This window comes from Malania oleifera, chromosome 13, assembly GCF_029873635.1.
Source record: "Malania oleifera isolate guangnan ecotype guangnan chromosome 13, ASM2987363v1, whole genome shotgun sequence".
Classification (NCBI taxonomy): domain Eukaryota; kingdom Viridiplantae; phylum Streptophyta; class Magnoliopsida; order Santalales; family Ximeniaceae; genus Malania; species Malania oleifera.
In genome coordinates, this window is record NC_080429.1 from 65,324,032 (window position 1) to 65,341,441 (window position 17,410).

General features: G+C 40.2%; 1 protein-coding gene across 11 annotated transcripts in view; it reads left to right on the top strand.

Moving 5' to 3' along the window:
- LOC131146217 (uncharacterized) overlaps window positions 1-17,410 on the top strand; it is a 72,876-nt gene that overhangs the window by 23,862 nt on the left and 31,604 nt on the right. For 2 of the 11 annotated variants that reach the window (XM_058095642.1, XM_058095643.1), the window contains exon 7: window positions 14,956-15,249. The exons of 5 other annotated variants lie outside the window; for them this stretch is intronic. In XM_058095642.1, the coding sequence (XP_057951625.1) occupies window positions 14,956-15,074 (119 nt within the window). In that variant the 3' untranslated portion in view covers window positions 15,075-15,249. Of the gene's footprint in view, window positions 1-6,537; window positions 7,394-14,652; window positions 15,250-17,410 lie in introns of those variants that run through there. 4 more of the 11 variants (XM_058095648.1, XM_058095650.1, XM_058095645.1 and 1 more) reach the window with 3 other exon arrangements.

Genomic DNA, 17,410 nt, shown 5'->3' on the forward strand with positions numbered 1-17,410 from the left:
GCATGCCATGCGGTATTGTCCACCAGCACATTGATGTGCGGGAGAGGGAAGTTGTCCTTAGGGCTTGTTTTATTTAAATCCCGGTAGTCGACACAAACTCGTACTTTACCATTCTTCTTGATTATTGGGACAACATTGGCCATCCATTTAGGGTGCTAGGCCATTTCTAAGAATTCTGCCTCAAGCTGTTTCTATATCTCCTCCTTTATCTTGAGTAACATCTCTGACTACATTCTCCTCAGTTTCTGCTTTACTGGCTTTGAATCCGGGTGAAATGGATCTTGTGGGTTACTAAATCTGTGTCTAAACTTGGCATGTCTTGGTATGACCAGGAAAACACGTCGTGGTGTTCCCTTAGTAATTAAATCATTTTGTCATTTTCTTCACCCTTTAGTAGTGCCCCGATTTTCACCTGCTTGGGTTTTTCCTCGGTTCTAAGATTAATCACAATGGTGGGATCGCTACTGGTCAAAGTTGATTTTTCATTGGATTTTAACTTTCTTTCATTTCAGGGGATAAATTTATTTTTTGATCTTCAACTTCGGTTTCATGGATTATATTTTCAAAGTTAATGTCAATTACTTGGCGAGGGATTCTGGTGTTGTTATTTTCTTTATTCCTGCATGAAATTAACAAACAAATTTTGACAACTGATTTTTAAGATGCACATAAGTCGCAAGGAATGCATAATTCATTTTCATTAAGGAGCTTCTCCGATTTTCAGTGGTTGGGGGAATACAATAGAAAAACCAAATGAGACATTCTGAATAAAGATAATTACATGATGATATCCGATAAATCCAAGGAGCTCCAATTTTGAAGCTGTGCTTCCGGCTGGAGATGACGGATCCACTCTGCAGCAGTGCCTAGGGGGACTTTAGCATCTAACATTGATATGCTCAGTTGTCGCAACTCTGCCTCCAGGTTAGATTGGTTGCTTTTCACGAAGGTCCGGCTGATGGACGGGACAACTAGTCCTCCCTTGGAGCTTGTTTCGTTGGTGAGTCTTTCCTCCATCCGCATCTTCTTCTCTTCAGCTTTCTTCTTTCGGTCCGCTACTGTAGGTATGTAGCCAAGCCCGTATCTGTCTTTCGCTTCCTTAAGCATTAATGACTTTTGGATCCCTTGTAGGTATTTTCTAAGCTTTTTTTTCCAGATGGTAACCTTGCCTGATCATTTCGGACGCCATCATATGCACTGCGGTGGAGATCTGAGGGCGTGGGATTGGAGATCCTTCTGCTATAGTTGCGACATTTACGATCTCGAAGGCTTGGAATGAGTCCTCAAATGCCTCTTTCGCGGCTTCTACATAAGGAGTGGAAGTGGGCTTCGTTATCATAACGTCGGTTTCTCCATATACATAGATCAGCTGGTTCCCTACTACAAATTTCAACCTCTGGTGTAGTGAAGATGCGACTGCCCCAGTGTTATGGATCCATGGCCTTCCCAACAAGTAGCTGTAAGAAGGTGTAATGTCCATTACCTGAAATGTGATGTTGAAGATGATGGGTCCAATCAACATGGGAATCTCAATTGCCCTTACGGACTCCCTATGAGTTCCATCGACAGCCTTGACTACCAGATTATTCTGCTTGATATACGAATGGTCAACCGACAATTTATGAAGAGTGGTCCTTGCATTTGACTGATATGTGCAATGCTTGATTATGCCCTTTTCCTTTCGATGAGATTTCTTCATCACTAAAGGTAATGTAGTTGGTCGCGGACAAGCCTCCGATTATATGGCTGAATTTTTCTACACTGATGTCTTGAGGTATATACACCTGATTAAGCAGTTTCAGCAGTGCTTTTTTGTGAACCTCTGAGTTTAAAAGTAGAGACAAAACGGATATGTGCTGACATCTTTTTTAACTAATCGACCACACTATATTCGCTGTGTTTGATAAACTTCAGAAATTCTTCAGCTTCCTGCGGTTGAACTAACCTTTTAGTGCTTTTGCTTGATTCACTGTATCCGGCTTCCCAGAGTGTGCCGGTGCATATACTCTGCCACTACGGGTTACACCCGCGATATTGCTTGTATCTTCCACGCCTCGAGCTTGGCAATCGTACTTCCATGGCACCGTCTTGTCATTCTGATACGGGAACGATCGAGGTACCGAGATAACCAAACGGGTTGGGGTCTTGTGGACGTAGCTGGACTTTTTTGCCAAGGGTATGAAAGGTTGGTGTGGGCAAGAGGGATGTTCTTGTTCTTTATCTCTCAGAGTTGAAACTTCCCCATTCTTTTGAATCGAGCCGACTTCTATGGACTTGTCATCCAACATTTTGCGTAAGACCCTCCTAAAGGTTTTACAGCTCTGAACAGTCTTTGTCAAAGAACTTTGGCATTCGCATCGTGCTCCTGAGGAGAATGCGGCTGGAGATGTTACTCAAGATAAAGGAGGAGGTACACAAACAGCTTGAGGCAGGATTCTTGGACGTAGCCCAGTACCCTGAATGGATGGCCGACGTTGTCCCAATAATTAAGAAGAATGGTAAAGTACGAGTTTGTGTCGACTACCAGGATTTAAATAAAGCAAGCCCTAAGGACAACTTCCCTCTCCCGCACATCGATGTGCTGGTGGACAATATCACAGGGCATGCTTTATTTTCATTCATGGACGGATTCTCGAGATACAACCAGATCAAGATGGCACTTGAGGACAAGGAAAAAACGACCTTCATCACATTATGGGGGACTTTTTGAGATAGAGTCGAGCCATTTGGACTAAAAAACGTCGGAGCCACTTACTAAAGGGCTATGGTAACCCTCTTTCATGACTTAATGCATAAGGAGGTTGAGGTTTATGTCGACGATATGATCGTTAAGTCGTGAAATGAGAAAAACCATGCGTTAAACTTGGAAAAATTGTTCGAGAGGCTCCAGAAGTGCCAATTAAAGTTAAACTCCGAAAAATGTACCTTTGGTGTTACATCCGGGAAGCTATTGGGGTTTATAGTGTGTGAGAAAGGGATTGAGGTAGACCCTGATAAGGTCAAGGCCATTCGAGAGATGCCTAGCCCAAAGTCCAAAAAGGAGGTGCCAAGCTTTTTGGGTAGGCTCAACTACATTGCTCGGTTCATATCTCAATTAACCACCACCTGCGAACCCATCTTCAAGTTGCTGAGAAAGAACAATCAGGAAAAGTGGAACGAAGAGTGCTTAGTGGCCTTTGAAAAAGTAAAGGAGTACCTCTTGAACCCCTCTAGTACTGGTGCCACTAGTGCCCGGAAGACCGTTAATCTTGTACCTGGTGATTTCAGAAAACTCCATGGGTTGCATGTTGGGCCAGCATTATGAGACTAGGAGAAAAGAAAGGGTCATTTATTACCTTAGCAAGAAGTTCACAGATTATGAGTCTAAGTACTCCGATCTAGAAAAAAACATGTTGCTTTTTGGTATGGACGGTCAGTAAGCTGAGGCAATACACATTGTATTACTCCACCTGATTGATTTCCAAAATGGACCCAATCAAGTATGTGTTTGAAAAGCCCGCAGTAACTGGACGAGTAGCATGATGGCAGATGTTGACGGAGTATGATATTTCTTATGTCACCAGGAAAGCTATTAAGGGTAGTGTCATTGCGGAATACCTAACTGAAAGGCCGTGGAGGATTACCAACGTATGGAGTTCGAATTCCCAGACCAAGATATTGACTCCCTAACCTAAGGGGAAGAAGACCCCGAAGAATGGATGATGTTGTTCGATGGGGCAGTCAATGTTTGGGGACATGGAATAGGTGCGGTGCTCATATCACCAGATGAGAAACATTATTCGGTGGTAGCTAAGCTCATCTTCCCTTGTACTAACAACATAGCCAAGTATGACGCGTGTATACTGGGTTTGCAGACCGCTTTGGATCGGGGTGTCAAGCGATTAATAGTAAGAGGAGACTCGGCCTTGGTCATCTACCAGCTAACCGGAGAATGGGAAACTCGAGATTCCAAGCTGGTATCGTATCAAGAGTGTACATTCAAAAGATGATAGAAGGGTTTGACAATATCAGTTTCTCTCACACGCCAAGAGAGAACAACGTGATGCCTGATGCATTGGCCACACTGGTAGCTTTATTCAAGGTAGAAGAAGGGGTGAGGATTGAAACTATTCAGATCAGAGTACAACCCGAACCTGTCCACTACACGGTGATAGAGGAGGTCGACGAAAAATCGTGGTTTTATGATATGAAAACATATATCCAGAAAAATGAGTATCCTGAAGGGGCAGCTAGTAATGATCGGAGGACTATTAGAAGGTTGGCCATGGGTTTCTTCTTAGATGGCGAAGTTTTGTACAAAAGAAATCATGACATAACCCTCCTGCGGTGTGTAGAGGCACATGAGGCCCAACAAGTCATGCGTGAGGCTCGCGAGGGAGTCTGCAGTTCCCATGATGGAGGCCACTCATTGGCACGAAAAATACTTAGGGGCGGGTATTATTGGATGACCATGGAGAGAGATTGCATTGACTATGCTCGAAAGTGCCATAAGTGCCAAGTTTGTGGCAATCGATTATTTTACTAAATGGGTAGAAGCCGCCTCGTACTCCAGTGTCACACAGAATTTGGTAAGTCATTTCGTCAAAAGAGAGTTGATTTTCCGGTACAGAGTTCCTGAAAGAATAATCACGGATAATGCCAAGAACCTGAACAATGCAGTAATGACCAAGTTATGCAATTAGTTCAAGGTCAAGCACTACAATTCAGCGCCGTATAGACTACAGATGAATGGGGCAGTGGAAGCAGCCAACAAAAACATTAAAAACATTTTGGAAAAGATGAAAAAAACTTATAGAGATTGGCATGACAAGCTTCCATTTGCCCTGATGGCTTACAGGACTATAGTCAGAACCTCCACGGGCGCTACTCCTTTCTCTTTGGTGTACGGGATGGAGGTAGTGGTCCCTGTAGAAGTTAAGATCCCATCTCTAAGAGTTTTGAAAGAAGTCGAGTTGGCTGAGGCAGAGTGGGTACACTCCCGGTATGACTAATTAAACTTGATCGAGGAGAAAAGGATGACCGCCATAGCTCATGGACAATTGTACCAAAGAAGGATGATAAGAGCGTTCAACAGTAAAGTGTGGCCCCAACAGTTTTAGGAGGGGGACCTAGTACTGAAAAAGATTTTACCGATTCATACGGTCCCTCGCGGCAAGTGGACACCAAACTATGAAGGGTCTTACGTGGTAAAAAAGGCATTCTCAGAAGGCGCCCTACTGTTGGCAAATATGGACGGAACCGACCTATTGTACCCTGTTAACTCTGATACTGTAAAGAAATATTAAACCTGATGGTTGTATACATCTCCAAAGGAATTTAATGAAAGGATCACGGTGTTATTTCATGTGATCTCTCTTTGCTCATTGCTTCGATTAAATGACGGATGACCATTTTTGGACCACCAGTTCTCCCTTAAAGAACCCAATGTTTTTAATCACTTGATGAACCTTTTGGTGCTTTAAAATCGAAGCTGTCTTCTTCAAGAAAGTCATTTCCAAAAATCAAATCGGGTCGGAGTTTTCAAGGGTTTGGCAAATCATGCGAGACGACAATTGGTTACCATCGGGATGACAAGCCATCTTTTCCACTATCCAAAAAGAAGATCGAAGGAACCCCTTTGCAAGCACCTTTGAGCCTAAAAGTTCTCATTTCTTGACTAACTCGTCAAATGATCACACCCCATGTTAGGACAGTTTTAAAAGAAAATTGGTCCCCAAATGGAGTTTAAGGAGAAATAGAATTAAAGAGTCCCCCATAAAAGGGAAAGCAAAAAGAAGAAAATGTAGAAAAAGGTAAAAAGAAAAAAAAAAAAAAAGAAAAAAAAAAGAAAAAAGAGGACACGCTTGAGATGTGATCTTTGATCGAGGATGACCCCCTTTAAGATCAAACAAAGTTTGAGCCTTGTTATATCCTTTTCTTCTAAAACCAATACCCGAAGCCTATGCTATGGTCCAAATAAAAGTCTTGACCGGATTAGCATACATTGTTGTCTCAAATGATTTGTCAGACTCAATGTTGAGTCTGAACTATGTAATGATCTGATCTTGAAAAGGTACGTAAGCAGCTTGTTCAAAACGACGAGTTTAGTCAAACTCTTGCAAAAATGTCTCACCCCAAACTGGGGCAGGTTTTGTTGCCATGGGATGAGTTTTTGAGCTTTGGTTTCCTTATTCTTTTGAAAATCTAAATCCTTGAGCCTATGTTTCATCCCGAGTCTTAAAGACCGTCCAAAGGTTGAAACGTGAAGCAAAGCACCAAAATGAGCCTTGAGCAAACAATGGAACTAAGGGCACTATTCGACCTTATAATACCAAAAGGGCAGTCTTCTTCTAGTTGAAACTGAGGCAGTTGTCACAAGAACAGGAGATTTAGTTTTCACAAATTAATGTCAATGCCTTTAAGAACAGAGAATGTTGTTGTGAAACTTATCTTTTTCCTGAATAAATTTTGAATGTAACAAAACAATTATTTCACGTAGCTTTGACGTCTTGATTCAGCACATTAATGACATAAATGCATAATTATTCTCATTGTTAGGAATCCCTCATTTATTGAGGTCCAGAATCAGGAACCCAATACACCAGGAGGGTGTTCAGGCACCAATGGGGAACTTGAAGTGTGTTAAACATCAGTAATGAAAGAATACCGGGTTGGATTCAGAGTACTCCTTCAAGTTTTGGGAATCACTGGAAGCGTTAGTGATCAACTACCAGGACAGATCTTGAACAATCCTTGAGTTTTGAAGATCATGGAAAGTACTGACAGTCAGACACTGGGGCAGATTTTGAGTATTTTTTGAAATCTGAAGTGCCAACAGCCAGACACTGGGGCAGAATTTGAGCATATTTCGGATTTTGAAGAAAGTACTGACAGCCAGATACTATAACAAATGTTGGGTATCTTCTGGAAAGTATCGACAGTCAGACACTAGGGCAGATTTTGAGTGCCTGTGGAAATTTGAAAATGGTTAGAGTCGCGACAAGAAAACACTGGGACAGATTTCGAGACCCTTTTGGAATTTGAAACGCGGTAAAGACCAGTAGCCAATGAACGAAACCGGGGCAGTTGTTGAGTTCCATTAAGGTGAAGTCGGGTGCCGTTGTGCCGGACTAGAACTTAAAAGTGTGGCTGAGATCCAGGATTGAGAAGAAAGGCTTTGCATCCTCGTACATTTCGTGCATGCACTTCATGCATCCTTATGCATTTCATGCATTTAGGGAAAGACATTCCCATTATAGGTAGCGACATACAGACATATCATGTAACGGGCATCATGTATATATAACATGCCCCTGCATTCAAGCATCACAATTTTGTAACATGCATATATATAACAGTAGAGCACCATTTATTCATACTTGCCTAGTTGAATAAACTTTTGAATAATTTTTTCGCATCCTTGACCGAGCTATTTTTGTCTTGACATCTTTGAAAGCTAGGGGCAGCTGACCCCAGACACACAAAAAGTTACTTGGAAGCTAGGGCAGTTGACCCCTAACACTAGGATAGATTTTGAAACTGGGGCAGCTGACCCATGCACAAATTGACATACTTTCAAACTGTGACAGTTGACCCCAGGAATCAATTGAGGCATTGGATATTGAGTCTCAAAGTGGGTAATCTAAAGATTGCCAAGGAACCTCAAAATTTCATTCTCAATTGATCATCCTAATGGAGCAATTTTTTAGTACTTAGAATCCTGCACATGAGCTTATTCTTCAACAAGGAATCTCAACATTTCTTTTCTGATTGATCATCTTTAGTGGGACAACTATGTTCGAGAAAAAAAAAATAAATTTTATTAATTACCCTCACTTATGGCGAAAGAATACCGTAGTTACAGTTACGGTTCTGGGAGATTACAATAACTAAAACAAAACTCTCCCAAAACCAAAAGAAAAAAAAAAGGGGGGGGGGTTGGGTGTACATTTACAAGCCACGTATGACAACATAAACACATAACATCACGACTTTTCATACTTCTCTACTTCCCTTTTCAGGCTGAGGAACGAGAAGTCTGGCCTTTTCCTTGCAATATGGTTTTGAGCCGTTTATGCTCCCGCTGGATGTCCTTCTGAATTTTCTCCAACTCGGCTATTTTAGGCCCAAGGTCGTTAGAGTAAACAGCCACCATTCTTCTCAAATCCTCGATCTCCCGTTTTAACATCTTATTTTCTTGCCTCTAAGTCCCTCATTTTTTGCTGCTTCTCTTGGTATTTCGTCCGTAAGAGGTAGGTTTCATTCCCGAGGAGGGTCATGGTTTCGTTCTGTTTCTGCAGACGACGGGCTAGATGAGATGTCGAGAACATTGCTTGGGCATTGTGGTAGAGTGCTTGGTTGACTATGCCGACATCGGACATCGTGGCCAGTACTGTCTCATTCCTCCGCATTTTTTTTGGAATTGAGGAGAGTGCAGGAAGGAGCTGAGAACACTAGAATAGGATGACACCTCTAGTGCTACATTCAAATCAGAAACCTGTTTGGAAGATGAAGCCTTTTTCATGAGAGTTTTGAGAGATTTGAATTGGTTAAGGTGTGGTTTCCATAACAGAGGGTGACCAAAAATGGGTTGCAGTCACACGTAGAGTTTGCTTGTAGTGTTTAAGTGTGTTTAAATAGAACAAAAATGATTGTTGTATATGTCTTAAAGTGTGTGTCTGACAGGAGGAAAAGAGAGTCGATGTGTATCGAGAAGCCTCTAAGGACTGTGAGCAAGGATAAGCTGTGGGAGTTGTGAAGTCCCCTCAACTGTTAGTGGAGGAATATGTTCACGAGGTAGCGAAAAAAAAAATTCTGAGACAGATTTTGAAAGACATTGAGCCGTTGTAATATTTAAATTTGAGAAAAAAAAAAGAAAAAAAAAAGGGGGGGCACATTTTTTCCTGGGGCCGGCTTTAAAAGAACCCGAAGCCAATTGTTTTGCACAAAATTCGACCATTTAAATAAACCCGAGCCTTATTTTTTTTAAGGGAAAGTGGGCCGGCCCGTTTTAAAAATGACCCGAGCCCTATTTTTTTCTAAATTGAGCCGGCTCGTTTTAAAAATGATCTGGCCCTATTTTTTTTTTTTTTTGAATTGGGCTAGCCCGTTTTAACACTCAATCCAAGCCTAACCATTTAAATAAATTCGAACCTTATTTTTTTTAAAAAGGAAAAGTGGGTCGGCCCGTTTTAAAAATGACCTGGGCCTTATTTTTTCTGAAGCGAGCCGACCCGTTTTAAAACTCAATCAAAGCCTATTTTTCGAAAACAACTTCAGGCCCGATTCACTCAAGCCCGTTCTCATGAGTCCCAAAGTTCACACGTGACCTAAACACGTGATAGAGCTCATGTGGCTCGCTCGTGATCCTCTGAATTCACTTAACTCACTCGAGTCGAAGACGAGTTGACTCATTCTCAACCTCACCAACTAACCTGAAACCCTAACGTTCGAAACCCTAACCTTAACTTCTAAACCAGAAACCTTAATACCTCAAGCCCTAAATTGCCACGTAAATAACAACGAGTAATCAAGCATACACAAAATTGAATATATATATATATATATATATATATATATATATATATATATATATATATAAAGAGCTTATCTTCTTTGGAAGTGCGAAAGAACTCCCCGTGCATCTATGCCGATCTTCCCTACCGAGGCACTCCCAGTGATCATTGTTCTTTTGGGCTTCACCAAATCTCTCTAGATCTAGCCGCGAAGACAGAACAGGAGGTCGGTCGGAGCTAGGTCACCTCTAAAGAATTGCGTGATGTTTAGGATTTTAGGTTTGTAAGGATCTAAGGTTCTAAAGAAAGGTCTAGGCTCTGAAATAAGATCAAAGATAGAGACAGTTGAGAGTTAGGAATCAAATGCTAAAATGGTGAAGAAAGGCAAAGAGAGAGAGTTTGGAGGCAAGCGGGAGTGGAAAAAGAATTACAAAGGGGCTAGGGTTTCAGGTTTGCAGCGAATAAGAGTAAGGAAGGGGAAAGAAGATAGACTGAAAAAGAAGAACAGAGAGGGTGAGAGAAGAGAGAAGAGAGAAGAGAGGAGAGAGAGGGCATTCGAGAGAATGAAACATGAAAAAATGAACAAAACGAAAAAATTAGGTTTAAATATCTAAAGCTCCGGAGCCACAAGATTCAACCACGTGGCATTCCATCATCCGTTCGATCGAAGAAAACACGTGGTTCCCTTGCATCCGTCTGTTTCTATTCCCCATCAACGGTTTTGGTCTCACTCTGTTAGTACTCTGGATAGCCGTCTGATTCTTGCGGATCAACAACGGTCAGGATCGCCTTGTTCAAAGAGGAAGCCATTATGAGTGTCGGCACGATTCTCCACTCGCCAGGTTACACATGGCAAGTACGTCGCCCTCATCATTAATGCGCATAGAAGCCCGTGAGCCATCTCCACAAGCCATTGGATCATCCCTCCATTGGAAGGATCAGATCATGCCACGATAGGAGATCCGTGCGTGTCAAATCCATATGGATCCCTACAGAGCACCAATGGTACAAATCACTCCACGACAGCATCAGAAATTTGCGCCCCCTCCTCAACCACTCGATCAGTGTCTTCTGGGAATGGCTTGGATCGCTCCATGCTGGAAATCTGAGTACCACTTGCTGCTCACCGTTCGATGTGTCTTTTCTTGGGATGGTGAGAATCTCTCCACATTAGCAATCCGAGCGTGTCTCATCTCCACTGTTGAATCCCGCTTTTCCAAGAACGGCTTGGATTAAGCCACGTCATCAATCCGCACCTGCATACACCCACCAATCGGGTCACTGACGGGTGACTCATTTTCCCCAACACACGAAGAGTCCTGCGTGGCCACCCTGATCACCGTTGACTTTGTGTTCTCTAAGAACGGTCAGGATTGTACCACGCTTAGATTTGGGTCACATTTGACCACCCACTAACACGTGGAACGCCCTCCTACACACGGTTATATGCTACGTAGTCTCTTGTTAGTCATTCGATCTATGTTTCCCAGGACGGACCAGATCATGTCACGTCTTCGATCCGGGTCACCCTCCATCTTCCCTTTTTCTGGTCGGCATATAACCTTACTTAGAAGACAACACGTGGTCAGTTGCATGGCCTGACTAAAATAGTTGTCTTTTATCTTTATAGGTCTGTTGCTATAGATAACATATGATAGTTCCTACTGTTACCGCAAAGTAACAAGACCTATAAAGAGGAGCTGCAGTAGACACCCCAATTTTAACTCGACCTTTCCGAGGAGACCTCGTGTCAAACCTTCGCCCACTGCTTGTGGACCCCACACTTATTTGTAGGTCCCACACTGTTTGTGGACCCCACACATCTTTGTAGGTTCCATACTGCTTGTGGACCCCCACACATCCTTGTAGGTCCCACGCTACTTGTGGACCCCACACATCTTTGTAGGTCCTACTCTACTTGTGGACCCCACATGGTTTGTGGGCCCCACATCTCGTGGTACGCTAGCTCGGATTCGTACATCCGGTGGACGTTACTCCCTTTGGTACGCTAGCTCGGATTCCTATATCCGATGCACGTTACCTCCTTTAGCATGCTTGTGCCTGCTGGCTTGATTTTTTACGACCCTCAAATGGCTTATGGACCCCACATGGCTTGTGGGCCCCACATATCTCCATTGGGCCCCACATGGTTTATAGGCTCACATCTTCTGGTACGCTAGTTCGGATTCCTACATTCGGTGCACGTTACCCCTCCTGGTACGCTAGCTCGGATTCCTACATCCGGTGCACATTATCACTTTTGGTACGCTAGCTTGGATTCCTACATCCGATGCACATTACCCCCTCTGGTACGCTAGCTCTGATTCCTACATTCGATGCACATTACCTCCTTTGGCATACTTGCGCCTACTAGCTCGGGTTCCTATAACCCTTAAATGGCTTATGAATCCCACATGGCTTGTGGGCCCCACATATCTCCATTGGGTCCTACATGGTTTGTAGGCCCATATCTCTTGGTATGCTAGCTTGGATTTCTACATCCGGTGCACGTTACTCCTTTTGGTACGTTAGCTCGTATTCCTACATCCGGTGCACGTTATCACTTTTGGTATGCTAACTTGAATTCCTACATCAGGTGCACGTTATCCCCTCTGGTACGCTAGCTCGGATTCCTACATCCAATACATGTTACCTCCTTTGGCATGCTTGCGCCGTTAGCTCGGGTTCCTATAACCCTCAAATGGCTCGTGGACCCCACATATCTCCATTGGCCACTACATGATTTTTGGGTCCACATCTCCTAGTACGCTAGTTCAGATTCCTACATTCGGTATACGTTATCTCATTTGATACGCTAGCTCGGGTTCCTATAACCTTCAAACGACTATTGGACCCCACATGGCTCGTGGGCCCCACACATCTCCGTTGGGCTCCGCATAACTTTTAGGACCCTCATATTATTATTTTACGGTTATTATATTATTATTATTATTATTATTATTTAATTTTTCAAATGCAAGTATGCTTTGTTCCCTCATCATCACTTATTACATGCTTTGTTCCTCTCTTTATCATTCATCCCATGTTATATTCCCTTAATTATTCTTCACCCCATACTTTGTTCCTCCTATCATCACTCACAACATGTCATGTTTCCTCCCTTTATCATTCTTCCTATGCTATATTTCTTTCATCATTTTTCACCCCATACTTTGTTCCCCCCATCATTATTCACCACATGCTTTGTTTCCTCTCTTTATCATTCTTCCCATTCTATATTCTCTTCATCATTCTTCACCTTATACTTTGTTCCCTCCATTATCACTCACCACATGCTTTGTTCCTTTTTTTATCATTTATCCCATGCTATATTCCTTTCATCATTCTTCACCCTATGCTTTGTTCTCTTATAAGTACTCCCTTATGTCTTCTTTCCCATGCTTGCGCCAAGTTAAGTTTATAAATAGCCTTCTCATTCCAAGCACAAAAAGGAGGTTTTTCTTAATGGTAGGAGAAGATTTCGAATATTGAAGTCTTATATTATGAGTTTGTGGAGTTTTGTTTTTTCTTCTTTGTGGATAAGGAGTGAGGTTACGTTTCATTCTCTTAGAAGATCAAATGAATAACCGATCCTGTTTCCTACTGGGTTGGGTCACCCTATTTGAAGAAAGCGCTCTGTAGTGCCTTGAGTTAGAACTCACGAACTATCGGGAAGACGCTGTAGACTAACCCCTGCAGATTCATAGACAGGAAAGGAAGATTGGAGGAGAAGACGACGAGTGGTAAAACTAATGAACTTTTTCTTCCTATGTTACATCTTTGCCCCCTTTCCCGAACCGATTTCTACCGGTTTATTTGATTTTATTTCGATTTTTATTTTAAATAACTTCCTTTTAATCCATAAAAAAATATAAAAAAAAAAAATTTCATAAAAGACACAAAAATTCAGAAAAATTCTCAAAAAAATTCAAAAATTTTTAAGGCCTTGAAACTTGTTTACATTTGAAAATATTTGAAGAAAATTTAAGAAAATTTCCAACGTATTTTGCAAAAGTTAGATTTGTTTCCTTACATTCACAATTTTCAAAAATACGTTTTAAAGTCATATCTTTAAAACTATGACTTTCATGGTTGTTGCATCAAATTCTGTTATATTCGGAAGAACATTGGAAAATCCCAAAAAATCAATGGTCTCGATCAAGATCTTAAACTGGTTTTCCCCCAAACTGGTCAATGTTTGACTGGTTCACCATTCCCGGATCGGTTCACCACGACTTTTCTCCATTTCGCTTGCGTACTATTATTATATCCAGAAAATTTACAAAAATCACAAAATTTTCAAAAATCCAAAAAATATTTTCATATTTTGATTTCAACTGATTTTATTTGTGTTATTTTGAAAATTCGGAAAAAATCACAAAAATCATTTTCACACTTAGGAAAAATCACAAAAATATCTTTTTAGGCACAGAAATCATTTCAATTCCGAACAAATTTCAAAAACCTCCCGAAATAGTATTTTTCCTACTTAGAAAAACCTATAGATTTCAAAACCCCCGAGAGCGTATTTTGTATCCTATTTTTGATTTTTCTTCTCGATGATTGCAATCAAGGGCATTGATTCTTTAGAGTATTAGATTGTCCGGGTTATGAGGGAATACTTATGAGGTATTTTCATTTTTTTGATTTTTGAAAAAGAGTAGTTTTGATAGATTTATCAAGTTTATTTCAGGGATAATTTTTGATTAATCTGGTACTGTTCGTAAGAACGGGTGCATAGGGGGTTTTAATACCTTACCCTTGCGTAACCGTACTCTCGAGCCCGACTTTGGTGACGCGGACCGATTCTACCCTTAATGGGATAGTAATCAAGTGTTCTAACCACACTTCAAAAGGTTAGTGGCGACTCCTTCACATATATTTTTCACGGAAAATCATATTTTTATAATACACATTCATTTTTTCCAGTTTGCAAGCCGAACCCATTTTTAACCAGAGATTGGTTCTCTGGGCCAGGTCTGGGAGGTCGTGACACTATAGTTTTGAGATGGGTCTGTTTAAATGCTACAAAACAAAAAAAAGCAGAAAGGTTGTATTGTCCAAATTCTGTTTGTTATGGTGCAGTTTCAATTGTCTTTGTAGCTGTTCCTCATTTTCATATGCTCCTGAATTCAATGTTAATTTTGACCCAAAGCAGACATCCATGGAGAACTGATTGGAAACGTAGTTGTATTGTGAAACCTTGGGGTTTTCATTTTTCATCCGAAGATAAGTTTGTGTAGGCTGTTTAAATGGTCATCTCAGAGAAAATGTAGCCCAGTGCCGACGATGCCCTGCTAATATTTATTATTAATGTGTAAAAGGCTTTGATAGTTTTGATATGCGAACCAAGACCCTGTGATGGAAACAAAACACGTGCTTTCCTACCTAGGGACATTTTTGTCTCTGGTGGCGGTCTAAGTTTTAAAACTGAGTGATTGCTTGCTTTGGGTTGCAACAGGGGGTGCTGTTCCAGCGCTAGCCCAACTTGCCTCCTCATCTTACCACGCGGCGGTTTCTTCTTCTTCCATGCCACCTCCCTCCGACATGCACAAATCCACAACTTCCTCTGCTCTGTAATGAATTGCAATAGCTCCTGGGCATGAGAGAGAAGAGAGTAGTGGTGCTGGTGGTGGTAGATGAAGTTTAATTTACTAGTCACTTTAATTTTCAAATCTCTCTTTCTAGTGTTTGGAGATCATTATATTATTTTATTTTCTTATTAAATATACATGCCTTTTTCTTTTTGGGTGTTTATGGGCTATTTGAGGAGCTATTATTCTGAAAAAAAAAAAAAAAAAAAAAAACACTGCCATTACGTTCAAAGAGTAAATTGATGGAATTCATAAGCATGTGCATAAGTTCAAAGAGTAAATTAAGTTGAGAAAATCTGTTAGTATTTTGAATTTGGGATAATTATGTTCAAGAAATGAGGGAATTAGTGATATCCACTAGGACTAGCCCAATTAATTACTGTAAAATATAACATTTTTGTTCCTTGACCTAACAGTAAAGAGAGGCAAATATAATGATTAAAACTTCAAAAAGAGCCAGATGGCCCCTCATCCATATCTAGCTATTAACTATGGTCTAAAATTGTTTGGAGCATTATATTTATATAAGTCTGTTTTTATGATTTTTTAGAATTCTTTATTTATTTTTTCTTTTCATATATTTTAAAATAATGATATAATTATGTTGTTATCTTAACTCAAATAAGGACCACTTGGACCAATTAACCCTGAAAATTGATAATGATTCCTTTACTAGTTTGATTTTTAAAATATTGTATTTAATTGATTAATTTTTTCAACTTAAATCATTAAATTGATGTCATTACTTGATTCATCTTATCAGGGTAAAAATGTCATTTTAATATGATAAAAATTATAAAATTCATATATATTTTTTTTTTCACTTGAACTTAATAGTTGAATAACTGTTCACTAACAAAAGGCTTTTTATACCCACATAATCAAATCTCAAGGTGTATATATATATATATATATATTGTTTTTAAAAAGTGGGGTGGAGTGCCATATTCAGAAAACTTAAAGAGGGTATTGTTAGAGTTTATCTAAAGTCTTTTCTCCATTTGGTTATGAACACGTGGAATGAGGAAGCTGAGAGACGTTGGGAGGGTTTAGGGTTGATATGAAGGCTCAAAAAGTTGAAGGAAGTAGTGAAGAAATGGAATAATATTGAAGTTTATGGAGACAATATATTTTTTAAAGGATGGCATTTTGTGAGATTTGGAGTTGTATAAGATAGATGGGGAGTGGTTTCAAAAGGTGGAGTTTAAGAGAGTGGGTCTAAAAACCGAGTTAGAAAAGGGCATTTTTAGGGAGGAGTTTGAGGCAAAAAAAGAAATTTTAGTGGGTGGGACCAAGTGAGTTAGAACTATACTTTTTTTTTTTTAATGTTGGATATGGTTGGAGTGGATTTAATGCAGATTTTAAAGGCATTTTACTTTAATAGAGTTTTGGGGGGAAGAATATTAAATTAACCTACTTTTGGTTCCTAAGTTTAATGTTGCAAGTTTTCAGCCGACTAATTTGGTTACTTGTGTGTATAAGATCATTGCCAATGTGCTTGTGAACAGACTGAGTTTATAAGGAGAATACAACTCAAACATTTCTCCTAATTTCCTGTTTAAGACTCTTGACAAGCATAGTGATTGTGTGATATGTTTCTTCTATAAAGCGTAAGCTCCATATAATGGTCTAGTCACTATAGAGGTTTGTTTATGGAACAAACGATTTGTTTTCAACACAATGAGAAAAAAACTTCATTAAAAAAGGAAAAATGTATGAAGAGAAGACTATGAAAAATAAAGAAAAACTGCTACTCTCACACTAACGATCTCTCTGTAAATCCAAAAAGCACAACCCTTTAAAGTAATCAATTGCAGAAGACAAAAAGTGAAGCCGTATAATGAATCCTATCCAAAAAATCTTATTCCCTGTAAAGGTACATGCATCCTGTTCCAATCAAATTCCTTACAATATTAAAGAAATCCCACATCTATACAATGCTTAGATATCGTTACTCCTACCAAACCCTGTTCAGGAAATAACCACCAAATCTGCCACTGATTCTAACCAAACCTAATTATCTCCAAATAAAAGAAACAATTTGCCCCAAATCCTCCAAGTGAAGTATTAGAGGAATATCTACACCTTCCATCTATAAATTATTGTATAGTTATTAGAGCAAATATTTAGGCATTACTTTCTATCTATCAATTATTGTACAATTATTAGAACAGATATTTAAGAGTAATCTTACTATCTTGTTCCCTTTCTCATGTATTATACGTTGAATATTGAAATATAGAAGAAAGTCTTTCTTCAATTTTAACATGGTATCAGAGCTGGGGCTTGGGTTGCTTGGCTCCTTCGTGGGTTGGACTTTTC